General features: G+C 55.9%; 4 protein-coding genes across 11 annotated transcripts; 1 reads left to right on the top strand and 3 right to left on the bottom strand.

The window, feature by feature from the left end:
* Positions 1 to 1,242: 1,242 nt before the first annotated feature.
* MRPL10 (mitochondrial ribosomal protein L10) lies at positions 1,243 to 7,445 on the bottom strand. Of its 4 annotated transcripts, XM_089901159.1 has the most exons (6): positions 7,339 to 7,431; positions 7,177 to 7,239; positions 5,302 to 5,471; positions 3,903 to 4,067; positions 3,504 to 3,648; positions 1,243 to 2,783 (listed from the first exon to the last, which is right to left on the bottom strand). In XM_089901159.1, the coding sequence occupies exons 3-6, from the start codon at positions 5,404 to 5,406 to the stop codon at positions 2,527 to 2,529; spliced, it is 672 nt and encodes a 223-aa protein (XP_089757285.1). In that variant the 5' UTR covers positions 5,407 to 5,471; positions 7,177 to 7,239; positions 7,339 to 7,431; the 3' UTR covers positions 1,243 to 2,526. The 4 variants fall into 4 exon arrangements, with proteins under 4 accessions (XP_089757285.1, XP_089757284.1, XP_030617910.1 ...); XM_089901158.1 differs by having other exon boundaries at positions 7,149 to 7,445; XM_030762050.2 differs by having other exon boundaries at positions 7,177 to 7,445.
* Positions 6,959 to 12,238, top strand: LRRC46 (leucine rich repeat containing 46). Its single transcript, XM_022557984.3, has 8 exons — positions 6,959 to 7,882; positions 7,983 to 8,088; positions 9,400 to 9,508; positions 10,351 to 10,397; positions 10,684 to 10,793; positions 10,983 to 11,052; positions 11,352 to 11,500; positions 11,749 to 12,238. The coding sequence occupies exons 1-8, from the start codon at positions 7,873 to 7,875 to the stop codon at positions 12,117 to 12,119; spliced, it is 972 nt and encodes a 323-aa protein (XP_022413692.1). The 5' UTR covers positions 6,959 to 7,872; the 3' UTR covers positions 12,120 to 12,238.
* Positions 12,094 to 16,355, bottom strand: SCRN2 (secernin 2). Of its 4 annotated transcripts, XM_022557983.3 has the most exons (8): positions 16,276 to 16,355; positions 15,719 to 15,892; positions 15,231 to 15,412; positions 14,438 to 14,637; positions 13,778 to 13,993; positions 13,516 to 13,681; positions 13,243 to 13,423; positions 12,702 to 13,012 (listed from the first exon to the last, which is right to left on the bottom strand). In XM_022557983.3, the coding sequence occupies exons 2-8, from the start codon at positions 15,890 to 15,892 to the stop codon at positions 12,854 to 12,856; spliced, it is 1,278 nt and encodes a 425-aa protein (XP_022413691.1). In that variant the 5' UTR covers positions 16,276 to 16,355; the 3' UTR covers positions 12,702 to 12,853. The 4 variants fall into 4 exon arrangements, with proteins under 4 accessions (XP_022413688.1, XP_022413687.1, XP_022413691.1 ...); XM_022557980.3 differs by having other exon boundaries at positions 12,094 to 13,423; positions 16,276 to 16,336; XM_022557982.2 differs by lacking the exon at positions 16,276 to 16,355 and having other exon boundaries at positions 15,719 to 16,269.
* Positions 16,356 to 19,361: 3,006 nt separating this feature from the next.
* Positions 19,362 to 26,640, bottom strand: SP6 (Sp6 transcription factor). Of its 2 annotated transcripts, none has more exons than XM_089901150.1 (2): positions 25,903 to 26,127; positions 19,362 to 24,067 (listed from the first exon to the last, which is right to left on the bottom strand). In XM_089901150.1, the coding sequence occupies exon 2, from the start codon at positions 24,007 to 24,009 to the stop codon at positions 22,882 to 22,884; it is 1,128 nt and encodes a 375-aa protein (XP_089757276.1). In that variant the 5' UTR covers positions 24,010 to 24,067; positions 25,903 to 26,127; the 3' UTR covers positions 19,362 to 22,881. The 2 variants fall into 2 exon arrangements, with proteins under 2 accessions (XP_089757276.1, XP_022413846.2); XM_022558138.3 differs by lacking the exon at positions 25,903 to 26,127 and adding an exon at positions 26,240 to 26,640 and having other exon boundaries at positions 19,363 to 24,067.
* Positions 26,641 to 26,912: the final 272 nt, after the last annotated feature.

Raw genomic sequence — 26,912 nt, 5'->3', positions numbered from 1 at the left:
GTCCCCAGTGGGCACAGTTCCAGATAGATCACAGAGGACTAGGGAGCTGCTGGCCCCAAGCTAGTGCTGGTAAAAAATTTGCTCACACTAGCATGGCCTTGACCCCAATTAGTACCCAAGGCCATTTCCTTATTAACCCCTGCCTCTCAGTTTTACATCTGAAAATAGATGGTGGAATTTGGAGCCAGCAAAGCTTTCAGGTTGACAGAAAGGGAGGGATGCCCCCATGGAACCACAGCTGACAGTGCCAAAGGCAGTCAGCAGGGCATAGTTCAAGAGGGCCACAGTGAGGCTGTCACTGGGGGTGATGCCCCCCAGGTCAGGACCCATGGGGGCCGGAAGCACCTATGTGGTAAGACACCCCCCACCCCCCCAGCCTACCGAGTCTTTGGATGGGGGGCAGGTCTGGGGCAGTAACCACCTGGCTGTTAAAAGGCTAGCTGGAGCCAACTCTGGTACCTTTGGCCTCCCTTTCTGAATACCTTTGCCCTTCTGCTGCTCAATTCTAATTAAAAGTTACCTCTTGAGAAAGGGCTAGAATTCATTCAAATGAACATGAACTGGAATGACAGCTTTAAGTGCAGTGCAGCCACTTTCTGGAAAGAAGTGGGTTTAATGCTGTGGCTTCAAGCAACGCCAGCAGGCGAAGGATGCAATTCGAGGCTGTTCTTTGATTCCTAATATGACATAGGCCACTTCCCCAACCAGCTGTCCCATGGGCCTTGGCTTACACATCTCTCAGGAGATGCCTGCTCTCTGTTCCATTCAGAACCTCAGCAGTCCCTGCCACCGCAGGAGGGCGTTGTTAGCACCTGGCAGGGTTCTGGGAGTCAGGGAGAGCACTGGGCAGCACTGGCCAGACCAGCTCAGGCATCCAGGAGCCTCAGGGGCCTTTTAATTCAATTCCTATTGATTGAGCATCCCTGGGCAAACGGCACAGAGCTGGGCACTGTGGAAAGCTGGTCCTGAACCAGGGAAGGGAAAGCTGCTGCAGATCATCATTGCCAGAGCAGTGTCTGCCCAGGACTAAAGAAGCTGTGGCACTGCTCCTAGAGCAATGATCAACTAACTCCCCGCATCACCCGTGTCCACCCGGAATGCGCTCCAATCAAGGACAAGGGCAGGCTTCTTGTCATACACCCCCTCTCCATTAAAAACCTCCAGTTCCCTGAGACTTGGATGAGGCCTCCTACTCAAGAGCCCCCAGACCCCCTTATTAAAACAGAATCCTGGCTTTCCCTCAGCTTTTTTTTTTTTTAAATAAATTTATTTTATTTTTGGCTGCATTGGATCTTCGTTGCTGTACGCGGGCTTTCTCTAGTTTCCGCGAGTGGGGGCTACTCTTCATTGCGGTGCACGGCCTTCTCATTGCGGTGGCTTCTTTGGTTGCGGAGCACGGGCTCTAGGTGCGCGGGCTTCAGTAGTTGCAGCACGTGGGCTCAGTAGTTGTGGCACGGGCTCTGGAGTGCACGCTCAGTAGTTGTGGCGCACGGACTTAGTCGCTCCACAGCATGTGGGATCTTCCCAGACCAGGGCTCAAACCCGTGTCCCCTGCATTGGCAGGCGGATTCTTAACCACTGCGCCACCAGGGAAGTCCCAGCTCTTTTGTTTTGAACCACCTGAGATGTGCCAGATACTGGACAAAGTGGGCAGCTGCCTTCAAAAGGACAAGCACTTAAGCAATGCCATTTGTGGGAGCAAGTACAGGGAGGTAACAGGCTTGGACATGGGAAGAGGAAGGATTTTCTAGGAAGAGAAGTGAGTCAGAGATGACCTTGGGAATAAGTCTACAGGGAGGATAAGCTTGTCAACAGCAAAACACAGTAAGTAAAATGCATTTCACTTTATCATAAAGCAGTGCTCCCAACTTTTCCACGACATGGCACACCCTGAGGGCGCAGAATTAACACCCAAGCACACTTGGGACCCTGATGAAAAAGCTTTAGTGTAGAAAGCCAGGGCAGCATCTTCAGAGTAGGAAGAGCCTGGTTCAGTCCCTGTGCTGACTCTTGCCAACTGCATGACCTTGGGCGGGCTATTTAACTTCTCCTCCCCTTAGTCTTCCTCTCTGTGAAATGGGGATAACATGTGAGAAATACAGGATCTAGCACATGTAAAGGGAGCCTGGCGTAGTAGGCTCTCAACAGATACCACTCTCAGCACAATTAATTACTCAGTTGAGCTATTCTGGCACATTGGAGCCACGAGGGGATAGGCTGGGAGGCACGTGCAGCAAGGGCAGTGAACACAGAAACCAAAGGCTTCTCCGCCTTGGACCTGGAGAATGGAAAGAGACCGCTGCTATCAGGTCCCAAGTTGGGAAAACTAGGGACAAAGACAGTGATTACGAGCCACCTCCGTTCTGAAATGGGATCCCTCTGCATCTCTGGGTTGCCATGTACTGGAAGAGATCTTTGTCAGTGAAAGCCAGGTAACAAACACCACTCCCCACCCCAAGCTCCCCATATCTCTGACAGCCAACGGGGCAGAGCGTATTTATGGGCAGGCTGGGTACAAGAGGCTGGCTACGAGTCCGGAACAGGGTCGGGAGGATCCGGCTGCCCACTGGCTGGCACGACAGGGTCCTCCTTGTGTTGCTGTCTGACGTACCGATCCAGCAGGGCAGTCAGCCGGAGGGGCTGGTGCTGAAGCAGGGAGTGGGTCTGGGCCGTGAGGAGGGTAAGTCCTCCTACCAGCTCCCCCTGCACCAGGGCCAGGCTGGGGAGCTTGGAGTAGTTGATGAAGCCCTGCCTGCTGAGGATGGTGTCATCAACGCAGCCACCTGGAAGAACACAGGATCAGCGAGGCTCCCACAAATGCTTTTCTTCTCCAAAAATAATGGTCCAACCCTAGGAATTTGCTCTCCATTGCCCTTTCCTACCTCCCAGCCTTCCCCCAAATCTGGTTCCCACTTGTGCCCCGCCCCACTCCCACTGTTTCAGATCAATCCTCTCCCTTCCTTCCTAACTCTTCCCTAGAATCCCTTACATAATACATCTACCTGGCCCAACCCCCACTAAGTCACTGTTTCCTAAACTTCCTTGAAGAATCATGGAGTGTGTGTTTGGGGCGGGGGGGCGGGGTGGGGAGAGTCTGTATAATAAACACAGATTCCTGCCCCCCAACACAGACCTGTGAAATCAGTATTCTCTGAAAGAAGCACCTCCAGGGACTCTCGGCATCAGGGGAGTCTAGGAAACATTGCTCACTATCCCTCAGCACCCTTCACTTGGGCTATTTGTTTTAAGTATCTTTGTCTTTGTGGGTTTCAATACCCACTACCCCCTTACTAGACTCAAGGTGTCTGAACTTCCCCTCCGCGGAGTGACACACACAAGCAGCCCTCATCAAATGGTGCTACTGACGCAGGCTCCATCGTGAGAGGGTGCCCCCTCCAAGCATGTCCACAATTTTACCCACACAAGCCTTGAAGATGGCAGCAGGCTGCTCTAGCACCCACTCCCTTCACCCTCACCCCCAACTGGCAGGGGAGCCTGCTCACCCAACAGCGGCAGGAAAGGCACACTCTTCAAGATTCGCACCATCTCCTTGACCTTGGGCTCTTCACTGACCAGCAGCAGGTTGTGCCCCACAAAAAGGGGCAGCAAATTTGGGTACTTGGAATCTTCCAGGAAGGACTTTAGGATCTGGAACAGCAAGAAAGAAGGGCTTACTGGGGTCAAGTAGGAGAAAGAGTCACCCACCTTGGTCACAGGCCACACCAGGCTGAGGGCTCAAGCCGAGGGTCTCCTCAAACCCTAATCACAGATTAGGCCCTGGACTAGAGGGCTGCCGTGGCAGGGAGGAGTCAGGAGTGCCACATCTTGAGAGAGATGCTGGGGTTTGAGATGGGGGTGAGGGAGGGGAATACGGCAACCCACGCCAGGGGGCCGTTCTCTACCTGGTTGGGGAAGACCTTCATCAGGATCTTGTGCCTCCGCAGCCGGTGCCGCATGAGAAGCTTGTCCTCCGCGCTCAGAGCCACGTTCTGGCAGACAGCTATCATTCGGTTGTCTCGGAAAACTGCTGCTATCTCCCGACGGAGGAGCCGGACGAGGCCTGTCTCCTGCAGTCAGAAAGGGAGGACCAAGGGGATGTAAAATGCCCCGTCTCCTTACACCCCTTACTCCCTCAGGGACAGGCACTGGAGCTTCCAGCGATGCCCTAACGAAGATCAGGGTACAGGCAGGAGAGCTGGGCCTCTGACTCTGAGACATGTTCTATCTCCCACTCTATCCTTTCATTTCCATTTGATAACCACAGGCTTTACAGCAGTGTTTTTATTTTTTTAATTTTAAAAAATTTTATTATTGGGACATCCCTGGTGGTCCAGTGGGTAAGACTCTGCGCTCCCAATGCAGGGGGCCTGGGTTTGATCCCTGGTCAGGGAACCAGATCCGGCATGCATGCTGCAACTAAGAGGTCCACATGCCGTAACTAAAGAAGCCCACAGGCTGCAAGGAAGATCCCATGTGCCACAACAAAGACAAAGTGCAGCCTAAATAAGTAAATAAATATACATTTTTAAGTTTTTGTTATTATTCTTTTTGGCTCCATCGTGTGGCTTGTGGGATCTTAGTTTCCCAACCAGGGATTGAACCCGGGCCTTGGGCAGTGAAAACACGGAGTCTTAACCACTGGACTGCCAGGAAATTCCCTAGAGCAGTGTTTTTAAAACCTGAGAATGCTCAGTCCCCTTGAACTGGACAGCAGTCTGACCCAGCAAACATTATTTTGATAATAATACTGTCAAAATCATTTAATTATCCCTGACACTGTACTCATGCTGAATTATTTTACCAATTATAAATACAAGATTACTCTTTTGCAATCTTAATTCAAAATTGAGGTATTTTTACAGAACAAGATTTTGTTTTCTCAAGACAGTATTTCTAAGTTGAGAACTTGTGGAGCTGAGAACCACCATGAAGTTACCAATTCTCCACTGGTCTTTTTCAAGGACAAAAAACCTCGTGTTGTTCCTCTAAGAAAACATGGAAGCTTCAAGACGGGAGCGATGTTCTCTCCTACCTCCGCCTGTGTGGATAGCTTTCACACACACATTTTTGGAGACAAGAATGAAGGAAATCCAGGAACCCTGTCCAAACCACAGAGCCCAAAAGGCCGACGCAGAATCAAGTGCAGATTTCATTTGAAAGCATCTGGACTACAGGGTCAAAGTGGGGAAGTAATGATGTGGATGACCATGTCCTGGAGTGCTACTTCATTATGGCCACAGAGACAAGATCACTTTAATCCACCATCCCACCACCAGGCGACATGCCCAGCCTGTTTCTTACCTCCTGGGGGGGCCTGGGAGGGGGCGGCAGGCATCTGGGGTTGACAGCAGGTTTGGGGGGGATATACTCAGTCACAGCCATCAGCTTCTGCCGTTCAAAGTGCATCACACGACGGTGACGGGTAACAGCCTTGGAGCCATAGCGGACAAGCTGGCGGATGGGCAGCTGGCCTGGGAGAAGAAACGGCCACATGGTGAGAAGCAGCCTCTTAGTCTGCACCAGATGGACAAAACCCACCCCCTAGGCACAGACAACCAGAGTTCACAGAGCTAGCCTCAGCACTGAGTGGGACAAGGAACTCTGCTAGAAAGCCTGAATCCCCGAACCTTCTCTTCTCTTTAATTGGTGACCTTAGCTCAGGTGCTTGATCCTTGGAGGTGCCCATTTCTCCAGCTCTTTATGCAAAGAGATAAGGAAAAAATGAGAACAAAGGAGAAAGTATTTTGAATACATTTTAAAAAGGAGGAGAGAGCTGGGCAAATGTTTTCTTAAATGACCAAATAAAAATTTTAAGTTTGAGAGCCATATGGCCTATCGCTACTACTCAACTCTGCCACTGTATGATGGAAGTAACCATAGACAATATGTAAACAAACAGATGTAGCTGTGTTCCAATACAACTATGTAGGAAAGATGGTGACCAGCCCTGCCATAGTTTGCCAACCCCTGCTATAAGCCAGTGGTTCTCAAAGCGTGCACCACCACCACCCCTCCCCAACCCAACATCAGCATCACCCAGGAACTTGTTAGAAAATCAAGTTCTCGGGCCCCGTCCTAGATCTACTGAGTCAGTAGCTCTGGAGCGGAGCCCAGAAAACAGTGTTAACAAGCCCTCCAGGTGATGCTGATGCTGGCTAAAGTTTGAGAACCACTCCTCTATGCATTGTTCCTTCCCCCATGATTTGAAGCAAGAGGGAAAAGTTATACTGTCCTCACAGCTCCCCCAAACAAGTCTCCCTCCTCTCTATGCTTCTTGTTTACAGGCATTGCTGGAGAGCACCCCTCAGAAGACAAGGGAGCCACTCGAAAGCCCTAAGACAAGGTAACCGCTTCACGCTCAACAAAAGGACCCAAGCTAGAGCTTCCCACTTTCAGCCCTTCCCAAGGCCGGAATGGGATCTCAGAGAAAGGTGCAGCCAGAAGGTGGCTCTAACAGTCAGAGAGCATGGAGATTTGCTTAAGTGAGAGGTTTTCTTGCCAGTGGCCACAAAACCTGTTAAGTTAGATCAGATGGAACAAGATTTTTCAAAAATTTTTGCAGTTTTATTGAGATATAATTGACACACATGGAACCAGATTTTAATCTCTCTCCTGCCACTTACTAGCTGTGACCTTGACCAGTCACTCAATTGGTCTAAACTTGAGTTTCTTAATCTGTAAAGAGGGGAAGATAATGCCTTCTTCAAAGGACACTTTAAGGTTTAAATGAAATAATACATGTAAAGTACTTATCACTGTGCCTGACCTATATTACGTACTCAAAATCATTCATTAAACAAATATCTATAGCATGCCTATTAATGTCAGGCACCATGCCACATGCTGGCTATGCTGAATGAACATGGGTTCTGCCATTATGGAGTTTATAGTCTAATAGAAAAAACAACAAATAAAGAAATGCTAACTTAGATTGTGATAAGGCGAAGGGGTCAGTAAACAGGGTGAGAGATACAAATTTAACAGGGGAAACCTTTGCGGAGGGTGGCGAGGGAAGGCCTGAGATGACATTTAGGCTGAGACCTTAAGGAATCTCTGGAGGCAGAAAGAGCTGGGTGGTGGGCTAGAGAAACCCCAAACAAGGCAGGGGGACTGGGGCGTCAAGAATAAATACTGTGGTTGTCGCTGACGTTTTTGCTGTGTAGAGTCCGGACTCACAGGAAATTAGATGGGGGAAGGAGGCCGGCGATATAGCTGGGGTCAGGGGTCATCAGAAGGTGTCTGGGATCAGAGATTTCGGGAGGGGATTAGTAGTAGAGAAGGGAGACGAGTAGAGAGCATCGGCCGGAACGCGCCGAGAAGACGTGGGCCGCTCCTTACCCGCTTGGGGCAGGAGACCCCCTCGCACCGTCCTAGCCACGGCCGCAGCCATCGCCACCGGATGAACGGCCGGGAGCCTAGCGAGACGGAAGGAGCTAAGGATTGTGGGTAGTCCCAGGGCCGGAAGCGGAGGGCGGAGCCGCCGGCTGGAGCAGCAACACGAATGCGCCGAGCCCAGCACCGGCGAGCCCGCCCTCCCGGATGACCCATCTGGCGTCCAGTCTCCTAGCAACGACGCTAGACTCCTCCAACCGCTCTTGCCATCCGCACGCGCCACCATCTACCTACAAGCCCCCTGTAGGCGGCCAGTAAAGCCCTATACACCCCTCAAACTCCAGACCCTCCACTTCGATTTACTTTCATCTTCTACGCCACCCCAACAATTTGCTCTGAATCAACCCCTTTCCTTTGTCCCCCAATTCTCTGAGCTTCTCTATCCTCATACCATCCTGGGTTCCTCCATTCCCAGGGGCTGTCCAAGCTGCTCTGCTCCTCTTCGTTCAAATCCCTCCCCAAGCCAGCAGCTTTTAGATCATGCCTGGAGGTGAGTAGAGAGGTGGGATGTTGGGTAGAACAATTGACTAACAGTAGAGTCAGGCCTCCAAGAATCAGGAAATGTAACAATTGGACTCTTCTTTTCACAGATAAGCCTACCCAGAGTCCAGAGGAAGGCGGTGTGTGCATTACTGAAGCCCTTATCACTAAGCGGAACTTGGCCTTCCCTGAGGATGAGGACCTGTCAGAGAAGATGTGAGTGCATGGGAGAGGAAAGGGGTGCTGGAAGATTGAAACACACAGGATGACCAGTCCCCTGAGCTCTACTGATCTGTCAACTTACCTTTCTTTGTCCCTCTCTTTACTTAACTCCACACATTCAGTCAGTGGCAATGTCCCACTTATTCTCCCTCCTTAAAAATCATTCTATTTCTTTTTCACCATGCCCACTCAATTGCTTTAAGTCAGGGTCTTAAATAAGTCATCACCTCTCAACAAACTCCTAATTAGTCTCTCTATCCCCAGTCCAGGCACCTTATACTGTTGCCAAAGTGATCCTTTTAAATGACAAATCTGATAGAACCTGACTCCCTGGTACCTCCAGAATAAAATCCAAACACCTTAGCCTGAGTTGACCTCTGCTGCCTTTTCAGCCTTATTCCTTGCGACTCTCCATAAGTGTGTGATTTCTCTAAGACCCCATGTTCTCACATCTTAGCACCTTACTACTCAGAGTGGTGCTGGGATGAGTGGGAAGCATCTGCATCATCTAGGAGCTTGTTAGAAATGAAGAGTCTCAGGCCCACCTACTGAATCAGAATCTGAACTTTAACAAGACCCCCTAAGGGATTCATGGGCACATTAAAGTTCAAGAAAGTCTGGATTCGCACATACTATACCTTCTGCTTGAAATGCCTTCTCCTCATCCCCCCTCACCTTCCTGGCTAACGCCTGCTCATATGTCACCTCCTCCAGGAAGCATTCCCTGAACACCCCAGTCTGAATGCAGTGTATAATCCATGGACTTCCTTAGTCCCTTGCACATGCCTCTGTCATCCACTTGTCATAGATGTTTGGCCAGCTTCCCTAGTAGTGATGGGCAGGGACTCTTTCATTTGTCTCTGATGGGCACTTAGTAAATGTTTGGGGATTAATGAATGGGTAGGTGGAACAAGTGATCTTCCCTCCGTGGACCACTCAGAAGGGAGGTGAGGAAGGATCTTCCTGCAGAGATTGTCCCCTCTCTGTCCCAGCCCAAGCTGGCTGGAGGAAGTCTTCCCCTGCCTCTGCAGGAACCGTAAGCTGCCATCACCCAGTTTCCCAGTCCAAGGGCCCTTACTCACCTCTCACTCTTATCCCTCCCAGTGCTACTGACAGATACCCAGGTCTCCAAGTCAACCCAGGTTCCCCGATCTAGACCCCGCCTCATGAGTCAAGCAGGTGTCCCTGACATCTGAGCAATCACTGAGCCATCCACCCCCTCCTTGAAACACCCTCCCCTCCGTCTTCCTCCTAAGAGACCACAGAAGTGGCCTTGTTAGCCAACCCTGCTGACCGTTTGCCCAGGTTCCACACGCTTGCTGAACTGCAGACTGTCCGCCTGGACCGGGAGGGAATTACCACTATCAGGAACCTAGAGGGCTTCCAGAATCTTCACAGCCTCTATCTGCAAGGGGTAACTTCCTGCCTCCTGCCCTTACTCCTCCCTGTGGACAGGACTGCATCCCCTGTGGGCCATGTCTGTCTAATCTGAAAGGAGCCAACCAGGTCATCTTGCCCATTTACTGGTGTTCAGGCAGGCAGACCTTCATAGAAACTGTTTCCAGATGAATCAGGAATTATCTTGAATTGAAAGACCAATCCACCGAAAAGACATGCTGACCATGCTCTTGAGTCACTGTTTTTTTGTCAGACAATTCTCTTGTTCTAGAAGTCCTTCTTGATGTCTGCCCTAAATCTCTCACGTTATATAGCTCAAGTCCATTTCCTGTTTTGAAAAAAAGGAAGAAGGAACCACGAGATTCCTCAGCATCCTTCAGAACCTTGAAGGCTTTTTGGTGGTGGTGGTAGTGGGGGTGGGTGGGTGGTTGATCTCCAGCCTCCCTCAGGTTGAATATACCCAGATCCCTTAACCTTCCCCCACAGAAACTTGACAGACCAAAGTAGTATAGGTACACTGTCCCCTCCATGTGTGTAATCCACCACCAAAGCCTTTTCCCTTTCCCCGTTTCCCCTTGGTTTCCTTCTCTGATGTCCAGGTCACTCTTTGGTTGTGGGGTGATCAGGGTACTTAAATCAAATTTAGCCCAGCCCCAAGTTTATGCCCTCAACCATCCACCTGGAGAAAACAAATCATCCCAAGGTAGTGACAACCAGTTCAAGAAGTGGGATGATCATTCCCAAAGTGCCATATCTCCAGCCTCAAGAGTAGACATGGTCTTGGGGCTTTGTCCCTTTAAAAGGCCCCCCATTCAGCTGACCTCAGCTTGGTTTCCCCAACTCGGTTTCTTCCTGCAGAATAAGATCGAGCGAATTGAGAACCTGGCCTGCGTCCCCTCCTTACGGTACGTGGTGCCAGGGCTCAGGCAGGGTGGGGGGAGGGAAGAAGAGGGAGGATGAAGGGGAGGAACCTGGTAATACCCCAAAGAACTGGCTCAGATCTCCCCAAGCCCAGCTGCTGGTCAGCCGAGGACCCTGCAAGCCTAGCTCTGCTTCCCTCACCCCAGAAGGCCCTGCGTCCCCACTTATCATCTGGCTGCCTAGCCAGGGGGCCCTGGACGCCTGGTGCCCCCGTCCCCCGCTTCAGCTGTCCTGTGATTCAGCTGTCTCTCCCCCTCCCTTCCCCTACAGCTTCCTGTCTCTGGCAGGAAACCGAATCAGGCAGGTGGAAAACCTCCGCGACCTCCCACACCTCCAGCTTCTGGACCTTTCTGAGAACCTGATAGAAATACTGAAGCTGGGTAGGAACGTCCTTGCCCTGGCTCATGGAATAAGTCCCGGTGGTGCCCTCCCTCCTCTCTGCTCTCCCTCCCCTTGCCCGCATTATCAGCACGTCCTCCGGGTCTCTGGGGGGCTGTGCAAAGAGGCGGTGGCTTTAGACAGGAAGGTGGGTGTGAGAACCTCATTATTCCTCTCTTTGCTGTGTGCAGACGAATTCCCCGAGAGCCTTCTCATCCTCAACCTGACTGGAAACAGCTGCACCAACCAGGAGAGCTACAGGTGAGGAGGAAGTGAAGGTGGGAAGAGAGGGGTGATGGCCTGCAAACCTGGGGGGGCCGTCCCTGGCACCTTCTCCACCCTCACTCCAGCTCGAGTCGGGCCCCTTTGGCCTTCCCACCCCCCATAACTCCACTTGGGGCCTGCCCTCAGCTGGCTGGCCTGACCACAGGCCTATCTTCCAGCTAGAGAACACCTCCCCTCCTGGTGTGGCTGCTGTGGCTTGTGTCTGTGCATCCGCCCAGGCTCCACGCGCAGGCGTGCCCTCCTGGGTGGTAGCCTCTGTTCTTTCTGCCCTGCAGGAGGCTGGTGACAGAAGCCCTGCCACTGCTCCTGGACCTAGACGGGCAGCCTGTGGCAGAGCGCTGGATCTCGGATGAGGAGGATAAAGCCTCAAGCAATGAGGACGAGGAGTTCCCAGAGCTGAGAGGCCCGTTCTGCTCAGAGCGAGGTGACCCTGCTTTCCAAGGCTTGCAGCCTCCCCAGAGCACACCCCTGCCTGCCCTGTGGGATCTGGGAGAAGCTAAGACAGCGGTGGTGTCTGGGGACGTGGTCCCAGGGCCAGACCAGTCTGGGCATGCAGGTGACTTGTCCCCTCCACCCCATCTCAGGCTCCTCCTCATTAGGGATGGTAGGGGAGAGTCTGTTCCTGCTAAGCCCGGGGCTCCATCTACCACCCATCGTCCTGGCCCCTCACAGGCTTCCTCAAGGAGCTGGAGCAGGAGATGAGCAGGCACCGGGAGCACAGGCAGCAGACAGCCCTGCTGGAGCACCTACTGAGGGTGGAGATGCGGCCAGCCCTCACCGACCTCCCACTGCTGCCAGGGGCGCCCATGGCCGGGAACAGCAGCCCTTCCGTCACTCCCAGGCAAGGGAAGGAGACATCCCCGGAGCCCGTCTCCTTGCCACAAGCCTCTTCTGCCACCAAGAAACCATGCCTTCTGGCTTCCAGGAGCCAGCAAAGCACTGTTCAGGCAGGGAAGGGGGCCAGAGCGGCCGCAGCCGCCAAGGCCTCGCCGGCTGGGGCCCCCAGCACGACAAAAACTGTGACCAAAAAAATCAAGAAGTGAAGCGCAGCCCATCGCTACCAGCAAAGCCCCAGGAACACGGAGAAACGAGTAGTGGAGTGGGTCTCCCCTCCCCCTCAGAGCCCTCGCCTGTGACAGGAGCCTGTCCCCAATAAAGTATCTCCAGGCCCTGCATGTGTCTTCCATGTCACTTGGGGGAATCTCAGGGGAAGCTGTCAGTAAAAGCACCCAGAAACAGTGGCAGGAATACAGAGCCTGATTCTAAAGAATAGGATCTTGCAGGAACTACCCAAGGGACTGGCACCCCGTCTCAGGCCATCTCGCGGTGCACACATCGCCCCCCCTAGGGAGTGCCCTTCGGAGATTCAGGTCAAGGACCAAAAAGCCGTGGTTCTAATCCTCCCCACGTAGCGGCCACCTGCTGTGCCAGGCATGCATGCTCCTCCGTGTACACACACCCACACGCCTGGGGGCCACTTCCTCTCCCCACAGGGCCCCCCAAGACCTTCACCAAGTCAGAAAAATGCACCGCCCAGCAAGGCACCCAGAGGCCCTGCAGCCGCCTCAGGGCTGCCCTTTGCCCTCTCTCGGCTCTCCCACACCCACTGGCCCTGGACACTGAACGAGGAAATAGAACACATTTATTAAGGCAAAGGCTGACCCGGCCACTCAGAACAAGGCGGAGGCGGTGAAGGGGTTGCTCTGTCCCTCTACCCCAGGGGTCCTGTGCCCACTGCAGCCCGCTGCACCCCAGGCCAAGCCGGGAGGAGCCGGGCTCAGGCATATACCCGGCTCTCCTTCTCCACAAAGGCCTGGAAGAGGCCGCCCAGCTCCTGGGGGGGTGGGGCCCACTCCCTGGCCAGCAGCCCCCGCACAGCCTCCAGGCCTTCCTGCTCCAGGTCCCGCTGCTTCTGCCAGAGCTGCTGCCCACGATCCTGCCCGGGAAAGGTAGCGCTGAGTCCCTGGGACCGGCTTCCCTCTGGAAGCGGGGCGTGGCTGCCGTCTCACAGAAGCAGAAGAAAGGATGGAGCACCCAACATTCTCCTGGACAGCTGGCTTTGAAGGGAGAGACTCCTCTCCCCAACTCTGCAGTCTTTCCTCCAATCCCAGGTCCCCTCACGTTTCCAGAGTCCCAGCTGGGAGTGGGGGATTCCCTGGGGGTTACCTGCTCACTCTCCATCAGCCCCAGGGCCACCTGGTGTCCGCGGTAGAGGGCGTGCCGGCGATCCACCTGAGTCTGGAATCGAGGCAGGCTCCGAACAGGGTCCTGTGCTCCAAAAGTGGGGGACAGCACCTGGGGGACCTGGGCCACTCCCACACCGAAGATGAAAGGTTTGAACACCGACCTGATGGGACAGGGATGGAAGGATTGAGGGCTATCGCACCCTTCCGTCTCCCCTGCCTGGCCCGTTCTCCCCAGCCTTCCCCACACTCTCACCGGGACGGGTCTGGCGTGGCAGTGAGGAAGTGGACGCAGGGCTGTGTGGGGTCCTGGGGCAGCACGGACACCATGCTGGCCGTGGTGCGGAAGCCTCCGGAGTCCATACAGATGCCACTCTCCTTGCTCCTGAGGATGCCCATCATCGCCTCTGCCGTGATGCCCCCTGCCAGGGCAGAAGGGGGCCCTCCGGCCTCAGACTAAGCCCCCTGAAGCTGTGGGAGGGGAGGGAGGCCAGCCCCCACCCCATCCACTCACTGACCTTGCCGTTGCTGCAGCAGCTCCTGCCCGGCCCGGAAGCGGGCCTTGGCAGCCTCCATGCGCACAGGCTGCTGGGTCAGGGAGAAGGTCTGGGCAAAGTCAAAGGCACCCTGCCCACCCCACCAGCCCTGGGCCCGGGCGTGGGGCCGGAGCTCAGGGTGTTCTGCTGAGATGTCTGTGCCGATGCTCAGCTGGTTGGAGATGTTGCGGGCCCCCTCTGCGGAGGAGATGGGGAGTCGCTCATTTATCGTTAAGCCCCTGTCCTGTGCCAGGGTTTCAGCTAGGTGCTGAGAACACAGTGGTGAAGGGAACAGACAACCCTCGTGGAGGGGGAGACAGACAAACCGATCACAGAAATAACTGTGAGCTTGCAGCTGTGGTGAGCATCAAGAAGAGGAACCTGCTTGCGTTTAAGGGAGAAACCTGGCCACCAGGAAGTCCAGGAAGGCTCCCCAGAGGAAGCGGCAGGGTGGAGCACAAGAGGACTCAACCAAGTGAGGGGGGAGGATAAGTTCCTGAGTGGACTCATTTCCCATCTCCCTGGATGCCCCCACCACCTGAGACATTTGCTCCTGGATCGGGCCTTCCCTACCCCCAGCACTGTTCCCACCCCAAAAGGGGAACACCTCTGGGAGGCAGGCCCCAGCACCAGGCCCCTCACCCTGGATCCTCTGCGCAGCCCACAGCCTCCCTGCCGTCTCCAGCACCCATGCCTCAGTCCGGTCGGCCAGCAGGAATGTGTTGTGGTAGCAGAATGGCATGGGGTCCTCCCGGCAGCTGCCCCCCTGCCCGTAGCGCTCCAGCAAGCCTGTGATCACGTGCAAGGCCTCCTGGGCTGAGCTGCCGCGTTCTAAAGCCAGCCTGGCACAAAGAGAGTCCAGGGGACAGAGGGCGATGGGGTATCAGTGGCTGGTGGCAGAGCTTCAGTGGACAGAAGAGGCCCAGAGAGGTTTGGTGACAGGCCCAAGTCACAGAGAAAATCGGCCAACATTGGTTGTATTAAGCACATATAGGCCAGTGGTTTTCAAGTTGTGCTCTAAGGGGTTCATGAAAAGGACTGAAACATATTCTTGGAGAAAGAAGTGCCCTGAGCCCTCCAACCTCTTCAATCAGAGCTGCTCCATGTTTAGTGGTTTTACAAATCAAAATTCTCGTGAGATTTCATTTGAAAAAAATTTTACTTCTATTGAAAATAATTTTAAACCACTGTCCTATTTCTGGGTCAGCAGAAGCCCAGAGATGGCCACACTTGGGAGCTCCTTACCAGACTGTGGAGATGGGGCCAAGAGAGGGGCGGGGCAGGGACAGCCTCCCTGGAGATGATGACAAAGTGGGCAGAAAGGGGGAGGCGCTTGTGAACCAGGCTTGGGGGCAGGGCAAGGAGGATGGCCTGGGTCAGTACTCAGCCCCAGATTTCTGGTATATTGACGGGATGAGGGAGGCAGGGTCCACACCTGAGTAAATCCATGCCCAGCAGGGCTTCCCCTGTCCCAACTGGCTCCTTGGTCCACACCGCCTCGTTGCCAATGCAGACACCATGCTCATTGGCACCCATCTCAGCCCCCCACAACCAAGAAGGGCGGCTCAGGATCACAGCATGGGTCTTTGACACCTGTTCCACCTCAATGTAGGTGCACTGGAGATAAGGGAGGAGAAAGGGAGAGTCCACTCAGAAAGGAGGAGGTACCTATAAAGTGGTGGCACTTATGCCCATCACCTTACACAGTCCTTCGCGGAAGGTCTTATTATTCCCATTTTACAGGTGAGGGAACTGAGGTCGACAGAGGCTAAATAATAGGTTAGGTTCCGGTCGGTAGACTCAAAGCTCATGCTCATTTCACCACATCTGGCAGCTTCCCAGGTGGGGGGAGCAGAGGAGGAAGGTCTTAGAAGAATGCCTAGTTCTGCCACAACTCCCAGCACCCTATAAGGCCTAACCCACCTGGAGCCGGCTCCCAGGGACGTGAGTGCCTGCCGGTACAAACACCACCTCCTGCACCTCTTCCCGGGGCCGGTCAGAGTTCTTGGCAAAGATCACAGCTGGGATGGCCGAGGCCGGGGGCACCGAGACAAAGCAGTCGCAGGAACATGGGGTGTCAGGGCTCCACGATGCCATCTGCGGAGAGGTGGAGATGAGTGTGTCCCTCTCGTGCCACCTCTCCATTATCCTGAGCGGGGCGCAGTCCTAGGGAGCCCTTCTCCCAACACGTGAGACACTCAGGGAAGACACTGCCGTCGGGTTTTGGACGCTCAGCACCGCACGCACACTCGATGCCCGGCGTGCGCGACGGAGACGCCCACTCTCTCGCCAGGCTCCAGACTTGGGAGCCAGCAGACGGGCGCAGACCGCAGGCTCCGAGGGCCGTGCTCTCCCAGAAGTCCTGACCCTTCAGGGCAGTCGCGGGAGCGTCTCCCTCGCTGCCCAACCCCTCTCCAAGAATCGCACGCCACTCTTCTGTCTGCCAGTTTCTCGCTTCCCCAATACTGTATGCCCCTCACCCTCTCTCCCTCCAGGATCCGCAGCCTAGTCCCGGGCGCCACTGCCTCCGCTTCGGGTAAGGTCGGTCTCAAGGGGCGGAGGCTCCTAGATGACCTGGAAGGCTTTGGGCCTGGGGGCGGAGTCGGAATCGAGCACCTGCAGTTCCTTGATTTTCCACCAGGGCGCGCGCCAGCACCACTTCTTGGAGCGAGGCGGCCTTCAGAGTCCTGCTGGCTGCCTGCCCTACCCCGGGCGCAGCTTTCCGGCCAGATAAAGGCTGCGACGAATCCGCTAGCTCCTCCAATGGGGCCACTGTCGGGAGAGGGAGCTGGGGGGTGGAAAGGAGCCCACGTGAAAGGGGAGGAAAGAAAAACTTGGCTGATTTGTTAGAGAACGGGGAATGCTAGGGCATCCGGAGATGACGGAAGAACCTCAGCTACTTGTGACCTGGTTTGAATTACAAAGGTACAACGCCAGGCTGGTGCCCCCTCCCCCGCATCCTCTCTCTGTCCCGTCCCTCCTACTCCTCCCCATCTCCCACCTCCCACTCCCCAACCCCTCGGAAATAAGATCTGTAAGAGTGGTCACACAGGAATAAAGACGCAGACGTAGAGAATGGACTTGAGGACACGGGGAGGGAGAAGGGTAAGCTGGAACGAAGTGAGAGAGTGGCATGGACATATATACACTACCAAATGTACAATAGATAGCTAGTGGGAAGCAGCCACATAGCACAGGGAGATCAGCTCGGTGCTTTGTGTCCACCTAGAGGGGAGGGATAGGGAGGGTGGGAGGGAGACGCAAAGGAGATATGGGGATATATGTATACATAGAGCTGATTTACTTTGTTATACAGCAGCACCTAACACAACATTGTAAAGCAATTATACTCCAATACAGATGCTAAAAAAAAAAAAAAAAAAGAGTGGTCACAGGTCAGGAGGTGTAGGAATAATTTAATGCATTTTTTTAAGGCACATAGGCACAAAATCCATCCGACCTCCAAAAGGCCAATTCTGCCCCACAGTGCTCAAACTCACTGGAGGTTAGCTTTGAAAGGAAATTTGGAAATTTCTAGCCCAAAGATTTGGAACTGAAACAGCAAGGGAGAAATCCTGGCCAAGGGGGCACATATCCATGTGGAGGTAGACTCCGAGCCCAAATGTTCTGCTTCCCAGGTCATTTTCCTCTATAAACCATCTCCATAACCAGCATTTAAGCTAATGCATCTCACACCCTCTTGCTCTATGGAGCCCTCCAGGAAAGGGGGGAGGGGAGACACTGCAGATTATATACTTCTCCCACATCCACCCTGCCAACCATTCAGGGCTGCTGATTGGAGCCCTGGCCACAGCATCCCAGCCTGTGGTCACTCCTGGGATGGGAATGAAGGCTGAGGTCGAGGTTTCCCCAGGAGGCAGGCTGCGGGCAGGTGTGCTGGGTGATGGCCGGGGAAGACCTGCCAGATAAGGCTGTTGGGACACCTGAAATCTGAGATATTTTCTGATTTCCTCTAGATAAACAAGAATGATTCCCAAGAGGGTGCTGTCTCCAGGGAGATGGACTTCACTTTCAGAAAGGGGACTGCCACTTGCACAGAAGGTTGACCTAGAAGCTGGGCTGGAGGCAGAGAAGAGCACTACCCGGAACTGTGCAGACTGGCCTCTCATCCTGCTCCTGCTATGATATAGCTCCGCGGGTCTCTTCGGGCAGGTCACTTTACCTGCCAGGGCCTCAGTTCCTTCAATAGCAAGTGAAGGCATTGGACTAGATCAGTGGTTCTCAACCATGGTTGGGATGAGGAGGGATTAGTTTTCAACGACGCAACTCCCATTGCACAACACAATATAATACTTTGCTTCTCCAAGTGTCCTCGGATTGCCAGCATCAGCGTTATCTGGGAGCTTGTTAAAAATGCAGAATCTCAGGCCCCACCTCAAACCTACTGAATAGGAATCTGCATGTTAACAAAACCCCCAGGTGTAAAGTTTGAGAAGCTCTGCTCTACTGCACCCCCAAGGGACATAATTCGGTGGGATGTTGGGGAGTGAATTGGAACATCTGGAAAAACTCCATGGGTGACTCTAATATGCCCCCTACCGGGTGGGAGCAACTGTACTATTTGGCGCCTGAGATTCTTTTCAAACCTACACTGCTCAGGTGCTGAGCAGCCAGACTCGCAAGGATTAATGGGAGGTGAAGGCTGCTTCTGGTGTGATGTATGGGGTGGGGGTCGGGAGGTTGCCATTGGACGTCATTCCAGAAGCAAACATCAAGACTGTGTGGTGATAAACGTGAGTCCCTGAGGTGGCTGACCTGAAAGCCGGTTCACATCCTGAACTTCCCCAGCTGCCCGCTGGGGGGCAGGACCGGGCAGGACAGCACAGTCCCAGGCTGCAGTCCCCAGGCTGCAGGTTCCTCGGTCACTTTCCCATTCCTGACTTCACTCACGCACCCGAGAGGGATTCTATTCCCACTTCCCAGGAGAGGAGAGGGTGACTCAGAGACGTTGCCCAGAGGGCCAGCCCAGGTGTTTTGACTTCCCAAACTCCCTCTCAGCCCCTCCAGGACTGTCCTGCCAGGGGTGCCAGAACTGAGGGGTCAGAGGTGGCCTCGGGCTCCATTGCGGGGGGGTAGGGGGGCGGGGGGGGGTTGTGGCTGCAGCCAGGCAGCATTGCCGTCAGAGCGAGCAAGTGAGCGTCAGGGCCCCACCAAAGGCCCCCGATAAGAACGCAGGTCAGGGCTTCCCTGGTGGCGCAGTGGTTGAGAGTCCGCCTGCCGATGCAGGGGACGCGGGTTCGTGCCCCGGTCCGGGAAGATCCCACATGCCGCGGAGTGGCTGGACCCGTGAGCCATGGCCGCTGAGCCTGCGCGTCTGGAGCCTGTGCTCCACAACGGGAGAGGCCACAGCAGTGAGAGGCAGAAGGAGCTGCGAGGGGAGGAGAGGCAGTCCCAGCCCTGCCCAGACAGGCCCAGCCGGCCCCACAGCTGCCCTCACAGCTGCCCTCCTGTCCCTGGGGGCAGCAATGGGGGAGAGCAGGAGAGGACTCGCCAGGCTCCTGGGGTCTAAGTCCCCCAGAACCAGGAAGACAAAAGCGGAGCCCCAGGGAGTAGGATGGGCCTGAGGTCCCCGTAACACGCCTGTCCCTCCTCCACCCAGGCAGACAGAAACAAACATTTGGCCCCCTCAAGTGGTCTGCTTTCCTCTGTAACCCCTAAATCATTCTGATGCCCCCATTTAAGAAACTTTGTGACCCCAGACTCTCCCAAACAAGTGGTGGAATGGGCCAGCCTGGGTACCATATTTGGCTCTGAGAAATTGGGTTAGGGTTAGAGTGGGGGGAAACAGGAATCCCACTGGGGTAGATGATAATTTTGGCCAAGATGTAGGATGGAAAGGTGAAAGAACGTAATACCCTACTCTGCCCCCTTGGAGCCAAAAACTGATCCTCTGTCAACTTTCCTAGGTTTGGGGCTCTGGAGCCATGAGGCTTTTACTCATCTGACGTGTGTTAGGCACCAACTGCGCACCAGGTGTTTGAGCAGCCTGGGAAAGTGTGCATATCCGGGGGTTCCCGATGGGTCCAGTGAGGAAATTCTGTGCACACCGTGGTTGCATAACTGTGGCAGGTCTCTAGCTGGGAGTTGCACTAGGAACCTTTCCCTCATGCTTTTCAGCTGGGTGGGAGCCCATCAGATATCTTGGCTGTCTTTCATCACCTTGTCCCTGATAGGGATCATCCTGGGTGAAGAAATCGCTGTCAGTCACCCCCACCTCTCTCAGAGCCAGAAGGCCTGATTGACAGGCACACACCCACGGGGGTGGGGTGAGGGGGCCAAGGGGCTGGCCATCTGTGGGAAGGCAGGGAACCGGCATTCTTGGCAGGGGAGGCGAAAGAGGGGGCTTCCATGTGGAAGAGGAAGGAAATATCTAGAACCTTTTCATCTCCACAGGAGAAGACCAGGGAGGGACAGTCAGCCCAGCTACGAACCCCGAGGGAGTGCCACCCTCCTTCTGCATCAACAACCTCCGGGCAGGATCAGACCCTTCAATCAGCTCAGCTCTGCCCCCAAACAAAGGGAGGTGAGGCTGCCCAGGGCTGCAGGATCAAAGAGAAGTGTCCACCCCACCCTGCAGCCAGCCTGGTCCTTGCTGCTGAGACACCATGAGTCAAAAAGGAAACCAGAGCTGGAAGACAAATGAAGCAGTGATGTGGTTGATGACTTTATTATGGCATAAAAAACACAGGCTGTTTCTTCCTCCTCCTCCCCCCCAAAATGGGTTCACAGCACTTAAAGAAAAAAAAAAATCCTACATTTCTCCTTTAGGGGGCTGCCTAGAAGGGGGCAGACAGCCAAGCAACCTAGATCTATAAAAGAGGGGAGCAGAAGAAAACCTATCCAAAGCCCTCACCAGCACACCTTAGAGCTCGGGGCCTCCATGGGGGGAATATCCGTGCTGTCCTCTCCCCAACGCACATTTGGGAGTTCCCCTGAGGATGGTCACTGGGAAAGGCTGTCCTAGTGGCAAAGGGAGAGGCGGCTGGTTTCCTCAGCTGGAGGAAAACGGCATCTCACGCCCACAGCGCCCTCCCTCTCTCCCCCTCATCCACCTGGCTAGGCAACTTGCAGGCACTGCCAACTCTCTTCTGCCCCCAGCCCTCTCAGCAAGGAAAGGGACCTCTGGTCGGATTAGCAGGAGGTAGGGGAAGAGGGAGCATAAAGAAAGGACATTACTTCTTAACCTACCCCAGGCCCATGCGTCCTTCAGGGAGAGTCACCCCATCCCTCTTAAGAAGGGCTCTCTTCTACACAAACATATTCCCACCCAGATCCCAGCCCCACTTCCCAATAGCACCCAATCCTTGGACTGATATCCCCAAGGAAAGAAGAGATGCTGTGGGCCTAGGCTCCAGGACCTCGGCTGGGGTGAACAAGATGGGGTCTCCCTGGCTGGAGACCCCAGGCTCAGTAGAGAAACACACACACACACAGAAACACACACATAGGTACACACAACATGAACACACATGTCCTAATATTAAATAAAATACCCTTTGCTTATAACTTAAAAAATCAATACACAACTAATCCTTGCACAGGGCTCTGGGTGGAGAAAGAAAGGCAGGGAAACGGGAGGTCGGGGGGAATCTTAAGGCCTCTACCTGGAGCCTGGGAAAGCCCACTAGTTCCAGGCTCCTGTGGCCTGTCAGTCCCTGCCCCCATCAGCTTTTTTCTTTTTGCCTGGCTCAGCCTCTTCTGGCTTCCCCCCCTCCCCACGTTCCCCACTCCAGGATTACCAACAGGATGTATTTCTAGCATCTAAAGAAGGGAACAGGGACAGCTTCCTGGACATCACCTCAGAAGGCAGGCCCCTTCCAGTGACAGGACAACTTCCTCATATGGAAGGGGAGCCCCACAAGAGATGAGATGGGCAGGAGCCTCCTAACACACTCTACAGGAGGGGCAAGGCTTTTAGGCAGCACGAAAGGGGAGCGTCGAGCTAAAGAAAGAGTGGGGCTTAGCTTCTCTGCAAGCAGATGGCCAGGCAGGGACAGAGTCCTCCGCTCTGAGCAGGAACCGCTGGAGGTCCCTCTGCTGGGACACCCCCACCTACCCTCACCCAACCGAGGTAACCCTCTTCCTTCCAACCCTAAGGGGAGGGCAAATGCCAGGCACCAAGGGTGAGGAACTACATCAATTCTGAAGCAAGGGCTCTTGGCTGTCTTGAAGGCCTGCCTGGGGTGACAGATGACAGTGGACTACTGAACTTTACTTTTATAAAGACCAAGAGTTAAGGACTGAATCAGAGTTAGAGAGGGAAGGGCTTAGTTCCACTCCCTGACCAAATCCCTTTCTCTCATTTTAGAGGAGACTTCCTTGCTCAACCTCCACATCTAGCTCCCTCCTCCACCCCACAGTTCTGGCTGGAAGCTGTAGCCCATTCTGGCCCTCTTCCCTTCTTCCCTCGTGGCTCCATCAGACTGGGTCTGGAAGGCTTAATAAAGAGGCACATCAGAGACATTATTTCTGCGGTGACAATCCTCCCAGCCAGATAGAAACTCCTCCCTTAGGGGGACCCCCAGCCTCTGCTACTCCATCTCAGCTCTCCCTCCGGAAACCCCGGGGTAAAGCACTCTAAGGGGGATGAAAGGGACCCGGGCTGCAGCGCGGCTCCAGAGGCCCTTTTATGTCCGGGTTCCCAGGCGCTAACGACGTGTCCAGACAGCTACCCGGAGCGCCCGGGGCGGCCCCACTCCTCTCTGCTCCGGGGACGCGCCGTATCCTCCAACCTATCCCCTCGGCCCTCCAGCCACCGTAGGGGTAGTCCGCCCCAACCCCCCAGCCCAGGGGCGTGAGTGAAAGAGCGAGGAAGGGGAGAACTGATGGGCATGCGCAGCTCCTCCCTGCCCAGTCAAACGCGTCCGTCCTGTACAGCCCCAGAGACTATGAAACCCCTAGCGACCCGGCTCCCTGACCCCCGCACCACTTTTCCTCCCTCTCAATAAATAACCACCTTGTCTTACTCAAGCCACCCCCACAAGGGCATCAGGCCAGAGGGCTCTCTTCTGATGGCCCCAGGGGAGACCAACGGGGAGGCGGGACGGGGAGGCGGGACGAGGAGCTCAGTTGGAGGGAGCCGCACTGCCCTCGGCCTCGCGCTTGCCTTTGCCCCCGGGGGTCTCCGCTCCGCCGGCCTTGCTCTCTCCCGCCGCCGCCCCGGCAGCCTCCTCTTTGGCGCCCTCGTGGGTTTTCATGTGTTTGGCCAGGTGGTCGCTGCGCATGAAGACTCGGCTGCAGACTGCACAGGGGAACTTCTTGGTGCCGGTGTGGGTCTGGAGGTGGCGCTGCAGCTCGTCTGAGCGCGTGAAGCGCTTGCCGCAGAAGAGCCAGTTGCACACGAAGGGGCGGTCGCCGCTGTGCCACCGCAGGTGTGCCTTCAGGTGCGATGTCTTGGCGTAGGCTTTCCCACAGCCCGGGATGTGGCAATTGTGCAAATGCTTCTTCTTGCCCCCATCGGGCCCGCACGGAGCCCCCAGTCGCTCCGCCTCCAGGCAGTTGGGGCAGCGGCACACGGTCTGGCCTGAGCTGCGGGGTACTGACCGCCGGGAGCCTTTGGGCCGGGCCGCCCCATCCAGACTGGTATCCAGCCCCTGGGATTCCGGGGCGGCTGCTTCCAAGGCCTTCGCCCCGTCGGGAGGCCCGAGGAGGTGCTGCCCTCCGGCGGCTGGGAGGAGATGGTGCGGGTGTGGGTGGGGCGGCTGGGCACAAAGCTGGTGGTCTCCGACGTAGCCCCCCAAGCCAGCCTGAAGCGCCCCGGGGTGGCCAGGTGAGGTCAGCGCGCCCTGAGTGTGGGGGAGGTCCATCCAGCTGGTACCCGGATGAAGGTCCCACCACGAGCCATCCTCGGTGCCTGGGTGTGTCGGCCGGAACCACGATTCATAATGGTGTGACATGTCCGGCTGCAGGAACTTGGAAAAGGGTCCCGGGGCCAAGGGACTGTCGCTTTCCAGGTCCTCGCAGGTTACCCGAGAGGAGGCCCCCGGCAGCTCATAGCCCTGTGAGAAGTCCACCTCTGGGCCCAGCGGGAGGCTCTGCAGCTCTCCAGGCTGCAGCGGGGAGGGGTAGTCCCCGGCCTCCGGGCTCGTGTGGCCCTGGTATGTTTGGAGAGGCTGCAGGTCGAGGCGCGGCGGGGAGGCGGGAGGCGCGTCCGAGTGCTGGCTGCCCAGAGAGCCACAGACGGCGGTTAGCATTGCCGGGATCCGGGGTGGGGTGGGGGACAGGGATGGTCAAGGGCACCTCAGGTGGGACCTAAAGGAGGAAAAGATGAGGTAAAGTGAGGAAAGTAACCGTCTCATTTCCCGTCCTAGCCCAGTTCCCTTCCCTGTCAAATGCTTCTTTCCCATCCCCAGGTGAAGAAGAGGAAGGCCTGTCCGGGTGGGGACTACAGATCAGTTAAGAGAACTTGCGAGTGGCGAGTGCTAGGAAGGGTTGAGGGTGTGAGGTGCAGGTGATGGAAGCCTACCTTCCGCTAGGTGATCCCTCCTGTAGGACCCAGCTCATCCTGGAAGTTGGGCTGGTCCCAGGCAAGTAGGTCAGTCAGATACAACTGGAGTACAGCGCTGGAACCATTGCAGCTGCCCAGCCCAGTGGGAGGGGCAGTGGCATTGCCCCATAACCCCTGCCCCCACGCCCGCCCACCCGCAGATCTGCTGCCAGCCCAAATGGAGAATCTAGGCCCATCTCAGCTTCCCCAGTTTAACTCAGGACGCAGCTGGGGAGAGGGAGGTGGTCTAACCCAAAGCTTAAAGTGACCTGACTTCCCGAAGCCCAAAGCAGCTTCTGAGGTTTTGGAAGAAGAGCTCTCCTTCCATCCCTGAGGCCTGCTCAGTGAAGAAAAGCATTTCACTGCTCTACACCACTCACCCCAGCTCCCTGCCTTGGCTGGGTTGCCTCAGCCCCACCAAACCCACTCCCATGCCCCTTTCCCTCTGGCAGGGACTTCACCTCCCTGGGGTGCAACTGCAGTGTCAGTTTCCAGAAGACTTCTCCCCGCCCGAGAAACTAAGCCCCCCTCCCTGTCCTGACCTACACCAGTGCCCAGCCAGCTTTCTGGCTGCTACCCCTGCCCTCCTCCAATCTAGGGGAGACCAGATGTGAAGCTCGGAGGGGTCGGCCAGAGAAGAGCTTACCAGCACGCTCGGGAAGATAAAATTGCCACCCCCTTAAGGGATTCAGGGACAGAGTGGGGGGAGCAACAGGAAAAGCCGGAATCACACAGAAATTAAGAGGAAGAATTTACCCAAAGAGATTATATAGGGCGTGCATTCTAGGCCTGGATCATTTTTAGGAGCTCTCCAGATGATTCTAACATGCAGCCAAGTGTTGAGAACTACTGCTCCAGGCCAGACCTCTTATTTTAGAGAAGAGAAAACTGAGGCCATATTTGGAGAAGTCACTTGAAAAAAAATGTATTCATTCAGTCAGTAAATATGTACTGTATATACCTCTGTGAACCAGAGGTATATACAGTATATTCCTGGTCTGTTTCTCTTTCCCTAAACCACTGGGAACCTAAAGAACCCCCCACCCCTCTCTGGACCACATACCTGTCGCTTGAAGTTCCCCCTCGTCTCACCACCTCTCCCTAACGTCTGGGGGCCCTGCTGTGATGCCTGGAGTATGTGGGTTTGGGTGCCTGAGCCTTCTCTGATGATGGGGGAGGAGACGCAGTGGTTTAGGGCAGGGACTTTTCCTTCCTAAATCAGGATTCGGATGACCCTACCACCTTCTGCTTCTGGGACCAGGGAGGTCGCCCTGGTGGTCTGGGAGAGGGAGGGAGAGGGGGATTGGGGCGCCTACTCAGGTTCCTGCTGCCTCACCACAAGAAAGGAACAGGGTGAAGCGGCAGGAATGGAGCCTCAGGCCCAGGCGGGGCAGCCCAGCAGGGGCTGGGCGGGAGCAGTGAGGCCTGGGACCCTAATAGCTTTTGGCGCCTGGGAACTGCCCCAGGGGTTGGGGGCGGGGGGGAGGCTAACGATCCAGGCTCCAGAGTGGCCTCTCCCGCCACAGGGCCAGGGAGCCCAATCCTGGGATGCACTAGGCTGCTACCGAGACGTCGGGAAGGGAGACAGCCGGGCGCGTACCCCTGCTTGCCGCTCCCCAAGGCGGGAAGGCTGGTAGAGACACCCTCCTTCCCCCTTCCGCCGGCTGCCTCTCCCATCACCGGTGCTCAGGTGGTCAGGACTTCCGTACTCCCGGTCCTCAAGGTTCCAATCCTCCAGTTGTCCCAGTCGCTCCAGTTTCCCCAGTCTCCAGCCTCGCCCGTCCGCCCCGTTTTCACTCCGCCGGGGCTCTAAACCCCTCGGATTCTTTAAGACCACCTCCCCCGAGGCCAGAGGAGGCTGTGGCGCGTTCCGGGCGCGTCTTTCCGAGACGATCCCCGATGCGCGCACCCCTCGCCGCCCTGACCCGGGTTCCTACCTCGAGGCTGCGCTCGGGCGCCTGGCACGGCAGGCTGGCGCCCTCCCGACGGGCGCTCCTGGGCCTCGCGCGCCGGCGGGCTCTCCAGCGGCGAGGGGCAGGAGCCGAGGGCGAGAGGGGGCCGCAACAAGACCCGGCGGCTGGGGGCGGAGAGAGGCGGCGGGAGGGCGGAGGGCGGGCGGGAGCCGGCGAGCGAGCAAGCGAGCGAGGACAGCTCCGCCCGTGGCTCACCGCGCTCTCTGCCTTCATCCTCGGCCCTGCGCTCCTTTTCCCCGAATTCGCGGCCCCGCCCACCTCACCTGTGGCCGCCTTTAACCCTTGCGGGCTCTGCCGGACCAGAGGCCGTGCCGGGCCGGGCCAGCGGGGAGGGGTCGGGCGGAGGGAATCGCTATCTAGGTGGCACCCTGCCCCTCCCTCGCTCCTCCCTGGCCCCTGCACTGCTGGGGCGAGGGGCCTGGGCGGAGTGTTTCCCAGGTTCTGGGGCCCGCCCCATCGAGTGGAAAACTGCCCTTGAGCTGTCTCGGTTTGGCGGGCACCCAGGACTCTGACCCTGCGGGAATGGAGGAGGGGGCGGGTCCTGGGGGTGATACCGAGTCAACCTAGGGCGCCGTTTGCCTCCACGGCCCTCCACCCACCCGCCCCGGTCGGGCAGCGCTGCCCCAGAACTGAGAGG

The sequence above is a fragment of the Delphinapterus leucas genome, chromosome 19, assembly GCF_059928025.1.
Source record: "Delphinapterus leucas isolate spDelLeu-1000000601 "Yukka" chromosome 19, BTC_Dleu_Yukka2, whole genome shotgun sequence".
Classification (NCBI taxonomy): Eukaryota; Metazoa; Chordata; class Mammalia; order Artiodactyla; family Monodontidae; genus Delphinapterus; species Delphinapterus leucas.
The sequence above is the reverse complement of the archived record's forward strand: the minus strand, read 5'-3'. Positions and strand labels throughout refer to the sequence as shown.